This window comes from Geotrypetes seraphini, chromosome 17 (assembly GCF_902459505.1).
Source record: "Geotrypetes seraphini chromosome 17, aGeoSer1.1, whole genome shotgun sequence".
Lineage (NCBI taxonomy): Eukaryota > Metazoa > Chordata > Amphibia > Gymnophiona > Dermophiidae > Geotrypetes > Geotrypetes seraphini.
This window is the reverse complement of record NC_047100.1, coordinates 16,896,093-16,911,377: the sequence shown is the minus strand read 5'-3', so window position 1 is coordinate 16,911,377 and position 15,285 is coordinate 16,896,093. Positions and strand designations below refer to the sequence as shown.

General features: G+C 39.2%; 1 protein-coding gene across 2 annotated transcripts in view; it reads left to right on the top strand.

Moving 5' to 3' along the window:
- DNAH12 (dynein axonemal heavy chain 12) overlaps window positions 1-15,285 on the top strand; it is a 451,362-nt gene that overhangs the window by 166,953 nt on the left and 269,124 nt on the right. For both annotated transcript variants that reach the window (XM_033925718.1, XM_033925717.1), the window contains exons 25-27: window positions 3,324-3,496; window positions 7,797-7,949; window positions 11,877-12,116. In XM_033925718.1, coding sequence (XP_033781609.1) covers window positions 3,324-3,496; window positions 7,797-7,949; window positions 11,877-12,116 — 566 coding nt within the window. The remainder of the gene's footprint in view (window positions 1-3,323; window positions 3,497-7,796; window positions 7,950-11,876; window positions 12,117-15,285) is intronic.

The window sequence follows — 15,285 nt, the reverse complement described above, 5'->3', positions numbered from 1 at the left end:
AGGTACCTCATCTGGTGATCCACAGTGGAGGTGCAGAAAGCAGGAGCAAACTTTCCAAGTTCCTACCCTGGTGCTAACTGGCTGCCAGAGTTTCTTCGCCACAGAGCCAGTAAGGATGCCTCTCAGTACTGAGCAGCAGCGCCAAATTGTGCTCCTGCTTGTGTCACTCAGCAGCCTAAGAAACTCCGGCAGTCAGTTAGCAACAGGGCAGGAACTTGGAAAATTCACTCCTGCCCGCTGCACCTCCACCGCGGATCGCCAGATGAGGTACCTATGACGCTAGGGCAGGGAGGGAGGCAGGGGCAGAGCCTGATGATGACCTGAAAAATAAATTCTGGAAGGGGGCATTGACCCGAATATAAACCAGGACCCCCATTTTTGGGCCAATTTTTTGGCCCAAAAATCCTGGTTTATATTCGAGTATATACGGTAAATGCTTTTGAATAAGGCCCCCATATGTTTTTAATAATGTCTTAATTATAGTATAATAAATTATTTTAAGACTGTTAGTCAAAAAAAATGCAGAGTTCCTAAATTTAGGAAGCTAAGGGGCCCTTTAACTAAGCTGCAGTAAGTGCTAGCGCGAGCTTACTACAGTTTACTGTGGGATGTGCTCAATTCCAAATTGATGTGTGCTAAAATATATTTTAAAATTTTTGTTGGAGTGGGCTTGTTTGGAGGTAGAGAGTAGGCTATTTAATGCAGTTACATTACCATATGCGAACAGGCTAGTGCAGGATTAGTGCATAAGCCCTAAGAGGAAAATTCTATAACCAGCATCTTAACTTAGGCATCTGTAGGCGCCCTGCTGATTCCTATATTAATTGAAAAACGCTGTCAGAAATGGCAAAAACAGCAGTGTTGAAGTGCCTACCGAATACTGATGCCTAAATAAAAGGCAACTGGAATTGTGGCTAGGTAACCATTTTAGGCCATGGAATGCCAAAGTAGGTGTGACCAATGCTGGAAGTGGCGTTAGGCAGGTTAAAGTGGCTACCTAGCCACAATTCATGTCACTGTCTTTGAAATATGTATCAGTCAGTGCACATTCACTATTTGTTTTTATTGGCTGCATTCTAATGGCAAGATTAAGAAATGACTATTAATTCAAAAATTGGAAAATTGGCCATTATACTGCAGCAGTAAAAATGACTTTAGCATGCAAGAGGAATCCGCACAAGGGTGCATGAAAGCCATATTTTACTGCAGCTAAGGACCATAAGTGAGGTATCTCTTTCCGGTAAATATAGGAATTTAGGTTTTTGAAACTGAGTATCTTAAGTTGGCTTAACATTAGGTAACTAAAATCAAGGCACCTAAATTTAAATTTGTTAGTCACTCTCCAACATTAGATGCCTAGAGATGAAAATCAGTGCTGAATTCTGTTGAAGCATCACCTGTTCAATCAGATGAAATATAGGTCCTAAGAGAGAAGAAAATGTAGTTTTACGACTTGAATGTTTAAACGATATAAAGAGACAGGGGTGGATAACTGTGGCATGGGAGTAAGTACTGTTTGTGAGCATAGGGTGGTCTTTTATATGTATATTTTAAGACTGTGTTTGCATGTATGTGCATTTATAATGTGTGTATTTATGGGGCTTTTTTTTTACTTATGTATGTGCTTTTGGAATCTGCTTTGTGTAAAGCTGGATATAAATAAAAACCATAAATCCATAATCTGGTCTATTTTTAGCCACTATAAATTTAACTGGCTAAATCAATATTCAGTGCTGGCTAGCTAAATTTATAGTGGCCAAAGATAATCCAGCTATTTACATGGTCTGATTTCACTACTAACCTTAGCCATCCATTCATCCCTTTAAATTTCATGGATAGTCAGCTAAGTTGCACAGCATAGCCAACTATTTGCTAGCCACTAAGTGCTAATATTCAGTGGCCATCTCATGTTGTATATTAGTGCTTAGATAAGTGTTATTTAACCAGCCAGGAGCCATTCCTTGTCAGTTAAATAACACTGAATATGGGTGAATCCATCTTCTAGTTTTCCCAATTTAGGAGTCTTTTTTTTTTTTTTTTTTTTTTCCTGGCTACCTAAATTTAGGAATTTGGGGAACATTTTCAGTTTGCCAGATTTAGATGTATAAATCCTAAAGTTAATGACTTAGATATTTTGCTTATTGATCTAAGTACTGTATGTTTAATCTAAGTATGTTTAATCTAGCAGAAACTGTCTACCAAACAGCTTTCTTTGGGCTAGATTTTCTGAAGTGCACTAACTCATTAGTGTATGCTAATGCTGTTAATCTGTATTATTAATATATAGTTCCTAATTGCAAAAATAAGAATTGCTATAAATAACACAAATTAATGCATGCTGTACAATGTGAATGTGAGCATGCACTTTTTTAAACATATCCTTTTTATGTTGTATAAGATTTAAGGATACCCCAAAAAACAGGGGAAATGATTTGCCAAACCAGCCAGATAAAGTCTATCATTAGAGAAACAAAAAATACAAACTGGCACAGTATGTATATTCTCAATGAACTAAATAATACTCCAAATGATCTATTTCAAGCAGTGCCTTGAGTTTTAAATCGCAGACCAAACTTTGGATCACAATGAGCTGTTATACATCTGTGTCTGGAATCTCAATCATTGCACTTGTTTGATTTACTATTGTCCATTGCTGTGTATGATAGTAAGAAAATTATCACTTATCTGCTTTTGTTTAGAAGAAAAAATCTTGTTAAATGCTTTGGTTTCAGAACTATGAAGAGTGACACAGGATTTGAAGTTATCCTGTATCAAGGTCTGAGATTTAAAACTCTGAGTATTACTTGAAATAGATCATTTGCTGGCCAATTCTCCAGCAGCGATCAATGCGCTATCAAGTTCGCATGCAAACACGACCGATCAATCGCTCAGTGAGCAATTAACACATGCACAGAGCCCTAACAGCAGTGACAGGGGAAGCAGCCTCCTGTCACTGCTGTTAGGGCACCGCAACCCCCCTCCCCCACAGTAGCAAAAATGGCAAGAGGGATGCCCAATCCAGGGAGGTCCCCTGCCACCCTCCCGAACCCCCCAAAAATGGCAGGAGGAATGCCCACACCCTTCTGCCACTGGACACCCCCACCCCCACTCCAAACCTCTCCTGAACCTCTGACGTACCTTTTTAAAACGTTGGAAGTAGGAAGCCTGCAGTCGCCTAAGGATCTTTTATGTCTTTTGTTAAGTTTAACATATGAAAATCCAATCTGGTATTATTAGAGGAATGTGTCTTAGCAACAAATCCTGTTTGGACTTTTCTTTTAGGAAATTTGTCCCTACTTAACTTGATTTATGTTTTTATTTAGAGGTTTCCCATGAAACAGATTTCCAGTGGCTTGCTCAGCTGCGATATTACTGGGAAGATGAGAATGTCCGTGTTCGTATCATCAACTGTGATGTAAAATATGCCTATGAGTATCTTGGAAATTCCCCTCGACTTGTCATTACTCCTCTCACAGACAGATGCTACCGCACTCTGGTACGTTTTAAATAATTCTTCATATTTATAGTTTTCTTCCTCTATGTTAAAAATACATAGGGCAATCTAGTTGTTCAATGACAGTGCAGAATACAATAAATATTAAATATAATGTATTTTTTAGTTCTCAAATTCCAAATCTATCATACAAAAAGATTTTTTATATATATTTCAAAGTGCAAACTTTTTGCCAGCAGTTGCTAATTTGCAACCTCAGAGTCTTCAGAATGCCAGCTGGGTCAGCAGACTAAAGCCGGCTGGACTCCTCATTAGTCCTGTTGGTTTATTTTATATTCTTGTATTTGTTTCAAATCTTATATTCAATCTTCTTTATAGTTAATAATTCATAAGTTTTCTTTTATAAATATGTGTTATTCAATTCATCAATAAAACAGCTAAATGCACTTAAATTGTAACCATTGTGTACTTAGCTTGCTTAGCAGCAACACCTCTCTGATGGAGTATCTGTTTCAACCCTTTCTTCAGGGAGTAGGTGAGCTTTGTAAAGCAAAGTGCGGGTAAACACACACTGGGACAGATAGGGAAAAATACTTGAGTACCTGATTGTAAAACTGCTTAGATAACCTTGATAGGCGGTATTTAAAAACCTAATAAACTTGAACCTTGAAACATCTAAACCATATTGCTGCAAGTCTGAAGTGCAGAGTACAGTCATATGACGTAACCTGACTTCGATTTTCTGTTGAAAATACGAGGGTTGATTCATAAGCCATGGCAACTATTTTTTTCTCTTGAAAATATGCCAACACTGGAAATCCAATATATACGTCTGAAAGTGTGTGGCATGTACTTCTTTATGTTGCCACCAGATAAGAGATGAGTACAGGAATCTCTGGTAGGGGAGATGCAAAACACATGACATTTGAAATCATAAGAACATAAGAATTGCCGCTGCTGGGTCAGACAAGTAGTCCATCATGCCCAGCAGTCTGCTCACGCAGCGGCCCTGTGGTCAAAGACCAGCACCCTAACTGAGACTAGCCCTACCAGCCCACGTTCTTGTTCAGCAGGAACTTGCCTAACTTTGTCTTGAATCCCTGGAGGGTGTTTTCCCCTATAACAGCCTCCGGAAGAGTGTTCCAGCTTTCTACCACTCTCAGGGTGAAGAAGATTTTCCTTATGTTTGTACGAAATCTATCCCCTTTCAACTTTAGAGAGTGCCCTCTCGTTCTCCCTACCTTGGAGAGGGTGAACAACCTGTCCTTATCTACTAAGTCTGTCCCCTTCAGTACCTTGAATGTTTCGATCATGTCCCTTCTCAATCTCCTCTGTTCGAGGGAGAAGAGGCCCAGTTTCTCTAATCTTTTGCTGTATGGCAGCTCCTCCAACCCCTTAACCATCTTAGTCGCTCTTCTCTGGACCTTTTCGAGTAGTACCATGTCCTTCATGTACGGCGACCAGTGCTGGACACACTACTCCAGGTGAGGGCGCTCCATGGCCCGGTACAGCGGCATAACCTTCTCTGATCTGTTCATGATTCCCCTTCTTTATCATTCCTAGCATTCTGTTTGCCCTTTTTGCCGCCGCCGCCGCACATTGCGTGGACGACTTCATCGACTTGTCGATCAGAACTCCCAAATCCCTTTCCTGGGAGGTCTCTCCAAGTACTGCCCCGGACATCCTGTATTCGTGCATGAGATTTTTGTTACCGACATGCATCACTTTACACTTATCCACGTTGAACCTCATCTGCTATGTCAATGCCCATTCCTCGAGCCTGATTATGTCACATTGCAAATCTTCGCAATCCCCTGCGTCTTCACTACTCTGAATAACTTTGTATCGTCTGCAAATTTAATCATCTCGCTCGTCGTACCTATGTCCAGATCGTTAATAAAGATGTTAAAGAGCACGGATCCAGCACTGAGCCCTGGCATACAGTGTGCAACATGAACAACAAAGTACAAGTACAAACTAACTGTTAACATCCTTCAAAGTAGTCTCACAGGTTGTTCAGGTTGTTGAATCTCGAACAACCATCACCTTTAGACATTTCAAAGATTTAGCAACTCAATACAAAAGTGCAATTCAGCTAGCTAAGAAGGAACATTACTCTAAATAATCACGACTGTTCGTAACTCATTGGCACTCTTTGCCATAGTCCGTTCCCTTTCTCCATACTAAAAAAAAACCACCAACCCCCCAATTCAATCAACCATCAGCAACAGACTTAGCCAACCACTTTGACCTAAAAATAAAAACATTTGAAAACATCTCAGGCATACTCCATCAATAGGCCCTCTTGACCCTCTCAGTCAGGATAATCATCTTTAATTCAGCACCCTCTCAAAATTCAAACTCCCATCTCTCGGTGATCTTCTTCTAAAAGTCATTCAATCTATGAACACTTCTAACTGTCCTATTGAGAATATTCCACCATTCAGTCAAAAAAAAAAAATATTCCCAATATTTGGCCCCTTTCTTCTTGAAATGGTCTCCAAAAGTCTTTCCATTAATGCTCTCCCTAAATCCTGGAAATCTGCCTTAGTTTTTCCAACATTAAAAAAATGACACTTAGATGAAACCAACTGCGATAACTTCGTCCCATTGCCAACCTACCTTTCATTGCCAAACTTACGGAAAAAATAGTGTTCAATCAACTCTATGACTTCTTCAAGAAAACCAATTTGCTCCACCCTAATCAAACAGGCCTCCGTATTAACCATTCCACGGAACTATCTCTCCTCTGTCTCATCACCACCATCTATATTTACCATGACTATCGCAAATCTGTTCTCGTATCTCTTGACCTATCAACAGCGTTTGATACAATCGATCATGCCCTCCGCCTCCATTACCTCAAAAACAGTGGAATTTTAGGTCATGCCCTTCTTTGGTTCTCTTCCTATCTTACAGATTGGTACTTCAAAGTCCATTCTAGAGGTTCCTCCTCTTCTCCAATCACTCAAACCTACGGGGTTCCACAGGGTTGTCTTTTCTCTTCCCTACTTTTTAATATCTTTCTAGCTACGCTTCTGACCTTAGCTCAATCAATAGGATTTACCACTTTTGCCTATGCCAATGACTTCCAACTTTTGCACCCCATCAACCCTTCAAACACAAGCAACATTCAAGAAATAAATACTAAACTTGACAAAATCGGTCACTGGCTCCAATCTAACCGGTTATCTATCAATATAGACAAATCCTGTGGCATTCTCTTTCTGGTTAAAAATAACGAATCTTTAAAAGGACCAATCTGCATAGACGCCAAACAAATCCAAATTGAACCTAAAGTCAAATTAGTAGGAACTATCCTAGATAAAGATCTCACCTATCAAAACCAGATCATGCAGTTACCCAAAAATGCTTATATAAACTCCCACTAATTCTCTCTATAACCTCCATTCTCAAACAGGACTCCATCCAAACCCTAATTCATTCCTTGATTATTTCACACATAGATTACTGCAATTCCTTATACCATGGAATCACCCAAAAAGAAACTTGCCAACTGCAATTAATTCAAAATACTGCGATTAATTCAAAATACTGCCATTAAGCTTATTCACAATGCAAAAAAATATTATCGTGTTACTCTGCTACTACGTGAAGCACATTGGCTTCCTGTTCCACATTGAATTACTTATAAAATTCTCCTATTAGTATTTAAGATTAAACTTGCGCACTCACCATCATTCCTTGATAAATATCTCATTCCTTATGCTTCTCTTCGGGCCCTGAGATCTGCTGATCAAAATCTGCTGACTGTTCTGTCATTTGAAACACTGCTGACTCGAAACACTATCTTCTCGGTCACAGCCCCCTCCCTCTGGAATGCAATGCCATCTCACCTTTGATCAGAAAACTTACTCGACAAATTCAAAACCAAACTAAAAACCTTTTTATTTCAAGATGCATACCAAAATTCAGGATAAGATCCTTCTCCTTCCATCTTTAACTATTAAAGAGAACCGTTTTAAGAAGTGACCCCCTCCCTCCCCTTCTCTATTCATTCTCTCACCTTTCCCCTTTCTACCTCCCATTTATTTTCATTTTGACTTCGATGTAATTTTGAATCTTCCCCACCCCCAGTGCCTATTGTATCAACTTTGTCTGTATCTTTGTCTTTGTACGGCCTTTGTTGCCCTATTTTAATTTTTTAATTATTATTATTTCTCTTTTTTAAACTCCAATTTTAGCAATTGTAAACCGTCCAGATATTTGTTTGATGGTTGGTATATCAAACTGTAAATAAACTTGGAAACTTGGATATACACAGTAATAAAATCAGTTAAACATGACAATAATGAAATATTGTTTTGTTCCTATTTTATAGATTGGAGCCTTTTTTTTAAATCTTGGTGGAGCACCAGAAGGTCCTGCAGGTACTGGTAAAACAGAAACCACAAAGGATTTAGCCAAGGCTCTTGCTGTGCAGTGTGTTGTCTTCAACTGTTCTGATGGTCTGGATTATATAGCAATGGGAAAGGTAAATTCGAATTTATATTGTACTAGTATTGTTATGCCCCCATGTTATGTGGGCTTTTGCTCAGTTGATGTTTGTTTAGATGTGTATTGGTTATGGATTGTTGAGTCCACAGAGCACCCATAACCAATACACATCTAAATTAACATCAACTGAGCAAATGCCCACATAACATAGGGGCATGACACTCCCTGTAGGGATAGCAATAGACAAAGGGACTGAAATCTATGAATATGTTTTGCTAATCTACTTTACCTTCTGCTGTGAATCTGGAACCCTTGTATCCCATCAGACATTTTTTTATAGCAGTAAAAAATACAAATGATAAATAATATACTTTTATGTTTGAAAAACCAACAAAATCCCCTCCTTCCCAGCCCCTCTATTCTCCCAAAGTCTCCCCTAAATCCCACTGGAGAGCCAAATAAAGATCCAACATTGGTTTCAAACTACAGGCCTATATCTTTAATAAATGTAGATGGTAAATTATTAGCTAAGATTTTAGCATTAAGATTGGCTAAAGCTCTTCCGCATATAATAGGAATGAATCAAACTGGATTTGTTGCTCAAAGACACTCTTCTAATAATACTAGACTGGCATTTCAGATGTATTATTTAACAAAACAAATTAATGATCCGGCTTTTTCGGTTTCACTAGATGCTGAGAAGGCTTTTGATCATGTAGAATGGAGTTTCATGTATCAAGCTATGGAATGGTTTGGTATTGGATCCAGATTTATACAAATGATACAAGCATTGTACAGCTCCCCAACTGCTCGCTTATATATAAATAATAATTTTTCGGATGCTTTTAAGTTGCAGAGGGGAGTTAGACAAGGTTGTCCATTATCTCCTTTGCTCTTTGATATAGTTCTTGAACCCTTATTATTAGCTATTCGACAGGCAAAGGACATACAGGGTACTCCATGTGCTGGAGTGGAATATAAAGTATCTGCTTATGCAGATGACATCTTGCTTCATTTGAGGAATCCGGAAACAACAATCCCATGTCTACTGAAGGTCATAGATACATTTGGAAAATTCTCAGGATACAAAATAAATTGGACTAAATCAGAGATTTTACCTTTAAATGTGCATTGTACAAAAGGTATACTTGATTCTTTCCCTTTTATATGGAAAGAGGATGGAATAAAGTACTTAGGTATTTGGCTGAATAAAACACTTGAAGAGACAATGAGAATAAATGAAAAATTTTTATTACAAAAAGTTACAGAGTTGTGTGAGCAATGGAATCCTTTACATTTGTCCTGGTGGGGAAGAGTACAAACTGTTAAAATGATGATTTTGCCTGTGGTTTGCTATCAATTGGGAATGATACCAGTGTTTTTTCAGGGGTCTTTCTATAAAAAATTAAATAGTATTCTGGTTAAATTTATTTGGCTGGGTAAAATTGCAAGAGTGGCTTTAGTGTCTTTGCAAAGACCAATTGAGGAGGGTGGGGTAAATTTTCCCAATTTTTATAGGTATCATCAGGCCTATATCATGCGCCAAGGTATGTATTGGGTCCTCCCAGAGCTTTTGGAACAATTACCAGAGTGGTTAAGGATGGAGAGATCACTTATCTTTCCACTTAGGCTTGATCTTTTGCTTGGTATAAAAGTGCCTAGAATACGTAAGGACAATAGAGTATTAATGGATACTTGGAAAACATTAAGATTTGTAGACAAATTAACTACTGATTCTATTTTAAAATCGAAACAACAGACTATTTGGGTAAACTCCAAGATACAAATAGGCGGGTTTAAGGTTGTCTGGAAAGATTGGATTAAAGCAGGTATAAGATCATTAACGGAAGTAATTGATAATGGTAAGATGCTTGAATTTTCACAATTGCAACATAAATATGGTCTGAATAAAAAACAAAGTTATAAGTGGTTGCAATTGAAGCAGGCTATTCAGGTGGGGTTCCCTGAATGGAAATCTTTAAATGATCATTACAGCTTAGAATTCTTATGTTTCCAGGCAGATTTTCTGGGTCATCAGGCCGCAAAGTGGTATAAAATTATATCTAATTATTTGAATAAGAAGCCTAAAAATGGATTAAGAGATATTTGGAGCATTGAGATTAAGCATCAGATTAATGCATCTCAATGGCCACGTATTTGGTCTTGGAGAATTAAAGGTACGATGTCAGCATCTATTAGGCAAACATGGTTTTTTTTTGTTGCATAGAGCATTCTGGACCCCTACTAGATTACAAAAATTAGATTGCTCTAAGTCTAATAGATGCTGGCATTGTAAAATTGAAGTTGGAACTCTAGACCATCTTTTATTTTATTGTCCATGTATTCAGTATTGTCCATGTATTCAATATGGGATCAAGTTAATATGTTGATGGAGAGTCATGTGGCTTTATCCTATGACACAGTGATTTTTGGAATGTGTATGAGGGCCAAATGCCAAATATCTGCAGCAAACAATAAATTATTGTTGATTCTTACGGGAATGGGAATTCAACAGATAACAACTAATTGGAAAGACTGTTCTAGATTGAATTGTAATTTTTGGTGGAACTCAGTTTGTCATATGTATAAGATGGAAAGATTTCTTGCGATACAGAGAGGGTATTTTAAAAGATTTCAAGAGGTGTGGAGGCCATTAATTGAATATTATAACAAGTAAAGTTTATTCTTTTTCCTTAGGGGATAATATATAGAAATGGGATGGGATAGGGAGGGAAAAATATTGGAAATATGTTGTTATGAAAAATAAGGAGATATATGTAATAGGATGGGATATTTATTGTTGTGCATTACTGGGTATAATAAAATGTTTAAAGTGTTTGAGGAAGAAGGATGGGGGGAGGGACAGATTTCATGTCAGATTAATTGTATTATCAAAAAGGGATGTATAATTATATATAAATTTGGAAGGAATATTTTATTGATATGGAAAAGGGTGGGAGGTGGGGGGGAATAAAAACATGTATAATAATATTATTTAAGAATGCCAAGTGTGTTATGTAAATTAATTGTAATAATACTGTACACTTGTTGAAAGAAATAAAAAGGAATAAAGATTTAAAAAAAAAAAAAAAAAAATCCCCTCCTTCCCAGCTCCTCCATTCCCCCAAAGTCTCCCCTAAATCCCACTGGAGAGGCTCTTTGTGTGTCCTTTGATAGGTCTCATGTTCACCGTAAAGAAATTTTCCCCCTTTTGAGCTGCAAACATCTCATGAAAATTTTCCTGCACATCTGAATTGCACAACACATTCAGAAAAACCTTGAATCTGCTGACCACAAAAAATTATATTTTTCTTTTCCTTCAGCTGAGAAACAGACTAACTGATATTTTGCAAAAACTTCAGAAAGGTAGTCAAATTGATGTCTCCAAGAAGTTCCAGTTAATCAACAACTCTTTCAGCTTGAACAATTATCTAAAGAATTATCAGAATCCAGAACCCTCAAAAACTCTATTAGAAACTTCTTAAACTAAAATTGAGGTGAAATTAAATATGTTATGAGAAAATTAAGAAATCTCAAGTTCCTTGCACAAAGTAAATTTTCCAGTGATTTAACTTTAGAATGCTTATTGAGACTATTCCTTATATTGGTTGTCCCAACAGCTTGTAATGACTGAACTTGTAACTTCATTGTTTTGCATTCATTATGCAGTAAATAAAATTTCTGATCCATAGGCCTTACTATAATGATTATGTATCTGCCTCTGGAGTAATCCTTAGCCTCAATACATGAGAGTTGGTTATACTATCAACACATCCTACCCCCCTACCCCCCCAATAAAAGGTTTAATTACTAAAAAGAGCAAAGCTCTCTCATGGATATTACTAAATATTGGAACACAAAATTTTTTTTCAGCATATAAAAACTGTAAGCAATTTTATTTTATTTTTTGTTGTTATTCTGTGTAGTGTGTGTAGGCTTACCGTATTTCCATTGTGTCTTGTAGTTTTTCAAAGGTTTGGCTTCTTCAGGTGCTTGGGCCTGTTTTGATGAATTTAATCGGATTGAGCTGGAAGTGCTTTCTGTAGTGGCTCAGCAGATTTTGTGCATTCAGAGAGCCATACAGATGAAGTTGGAAGTGTTCAACTTTGAAGGAACGGAATTGAAGCTCAACCCCAACTGTTTTGTTGCTATTACAATGAATCCTGGTTATGCAGGGCGATCTGAATTACCAGACAACCTCAAGGTAAACAACACAAAAGTGATAAAATGTAGTTGCAGGACTATTGCACATAAAGAAAGTATTACTCAAATGAAGGATTTTGCAGATACTTTAGGAACTGTCTCATACAGAACAACAGATTACATTGGTAGCCTAAAGTATGTGAATAATATTGTATGTAACTTCTTTTAACCCATTTGTTTACATTTACTGAAGGACATTTCTACTAAAATGTAGTAAATTTTTATACTTACCATCCTGAGCAGTACCATCCTGAGCTGCCCCCCTCCCCCCTCACTGTCGTTAAACCTGATCAGTATCAGCCCAAATCTCCATCACTCCCACCAATCTCAATCAGTACTAGCAGGTACTTGCTTCCTTCTGTTAACCCTGATCAATACTGGCATTATTCAACTTCGCTACCATCCTCTCAACAGCATGTACTCTGGCAGATTAGGGATAGGGAAGGAACAGTTCCTGATGTTCCTGCCTTCTTGCCACCTGTGTTCAGAATGGCAAGTCTGAAATTTAGTAGTAGTGTTGTGATACCACTACTAAGGAGCAAGCTGCCAAATAAGGATTCTTAACTGTAGTATCATGAAGCCACCACTAGGGGTCAGAGCTGACATTTTGATTTTAGGCAGAAACAGAGCAGGAACATCTGGGGATTGCTTCGGTGCCACTATTAACCCACTAAGGAAACCACTGGTAAGTGCTAGGGAATGGAGTCAGATGCCTCTTCAAAAGGAAGAGGAGGGATCATGCTGGTACTGATTGGGATTGGTTGAAGAGAGCAGGGTTCGTGCTGATGCTGATCAAGGTTGGTGGGAGGAAGGGGAATTCATGCTGATACTTATTGAGTTTGAAGGGAGGGAACAGTGTTCATACTGGTTGGGAGTTGGGTGGGATGCTGGAATGAAGGATCAGCCATTCAGAGATGGATGCTGATGGGGTTATCAGCCTATAGAAAAGTGGCTCTCAGCCTTTTATATACCCACACCCCTAGGAAATGTTTGATTATTGTTTGCACTGCCTACAAAAGTAATATCACAACCACCTACTACCACTGCTCAAGGCACATTGGCAACTGGCTGAGTGATGACTCGTCACGAAGGGATTCAAGCCACTCTGTCATACTCCCTGAAATTCCATCTCACACTCCCTGGGGTTGCGGGCACCCCATGTTGGAAAGCCCTGCTGTAGAGGATGGGAAAGGTTACTGGAGCAGGGAATAGAATTATTTTCTTACTGCAGCAGATGCATTTCTGCTGGTACCATGATTGTACTTAATGTCTGCCTTTGAGGAGGCATTTGGTTCATCTGAGCTTGTGTGCAGCCATAACAGCATACGGTAAAGTACTATGTATTATCCCAGGACAAGCAGGCAGCCTATTCTCACATGTGGGTGGGTGATGTCATCCATGGAGCTCGGATGCAGACTGCCTCGCAAGCAGACTTTCTTGAAGAAACTCAGAAGTTTTGAGTCTGCCACACCGCGCATGCGCGAGTGCATTCCCGCCCAGCACAGGGCGCGTCTCCTCAGTTCTCAGTTTTCCACGGAGCCGAGAAGTCCGTCTTTGACGCTCTGTGCTGAACTTAGTTCGCTTCGTGCCTTCTCTCACCGCGGCTTGTGTTTTATTTTTTTATTACCGTGTCGCTGTGCTTTTCTTTTGGTCATTGTTTTAAAAAAAAAATTTTTTTTAATTTAATTTTTTTTGTTGAGTGACGGTGGGGCCTGTCACACACCCTCAGCCTGCGGGCTTCGACTTTGCGGCGGCTATTTTTCCTTCTATGTCCCAGCCGATCACAGGCTTCAAAAAATGTAGCCAGTGCCAGCGTGCAATCTCCCTCGCTGACCCATACTGCTGGTACCTTCAGTGTCTGGGGCCTGACTATTGTCCGGAGTCGTGCGTTCGCTGTGCTACCCTTCAACCTCAAGTCCTCAAATGTCGTCAAGTTCAAATGGAGAAGATTTTCGGTATGGAAACCCCTGCTACACCCTTGACCTCGACCTCCGACTCGGTCAGGCCTGCTGTGGGGTTTCCTCCTGCCTCTACAACTTTAACTTCGACTCTCATCAGACCTTTCTCGTTTAGAATGTCCTCGATCTCGAGTAAATCTGCCAAGTCTCCTGAGCTTCCCTCAGGTCAGATACCTCAGCAGACAGTTCCAGCAGTGGTTCTCAAGCTACCTAAACATCATTCCTCCAAGTTGAAGCATTCTTCCTCTTTGTCCTTGGAGCCTTTAGCCTCAGCAAGTAGTCCAGTTTCAGACTCGGATCCACAATTGCAGGCTACTATCCAGACCAGTTTGGAGCGGGAATTTGTTCAGTTACTGAATAAATATAGTCCTGCCTCGACTCTGCTTCCTGCAGTCCAGCCTAGGCACTCAGCAATCTCACAAGAGGTCGACTCCATGCCTGTGCCTCAAGCTGAATCCACACACACTATGCAAAGAGTCCAGTCTTTGCAAGTGTCTGGTCTGGAATCTTCACACTCTATGCAAGGAGTCAAGTCTTTGCAAGTGTCTCGTCTGGAATCCTCACACTCCATACAAGGAGCCGAGTCTTTGGGAGTGCTTCGAGATACATTACATTACATTACATTACATAAGTGATTTCTATTCCGCTTGTGCCTTGCGGTTCTAAGCGGATTACATGTTAGAAGACTGGACATTTCCAGTAGCATTGCAGTACATATAAACAAGAATGCGTTAAGTTACAATTGTTGTTCTGGACTTTTCCAGGATAAATTGGTAGTAGATAGTAGATAGTGATAGGTTGTTTAGACGAATAGAGATAATATTGTCCGGATTCTGTTGTTTAGACGAGTAGAGATAATACTGTTCGGATTTGGGTGTTGCTGGTGGTGGTGTTTGGGTAGTCATGAGAGCATTATCTTAAACTTTTGTGAGGTTATGATGATGGGAAGTGTTTTTTGAAGAGATGAGTTTTGATTTCTTTTCGGAATGCTTTAATGTCTATTGATTTGGTCAGTAGATTGGTGATGGTAGTATCGATCTTTGCTGCCTGTGTCGCTAAAAGGCTGTCATATAGTTTCTTTCGTCGTGTTCCTTTGAGAGGGGGGTGAGTGAATAGGCTCTGGGTTCTCCTTGATCTGTGTGAGAGGTTACGGTGTAGTCTGTTGTTTAGGTAGCTGGGTGCTGTTCCATGTATTACCTTGTATAGTAGACA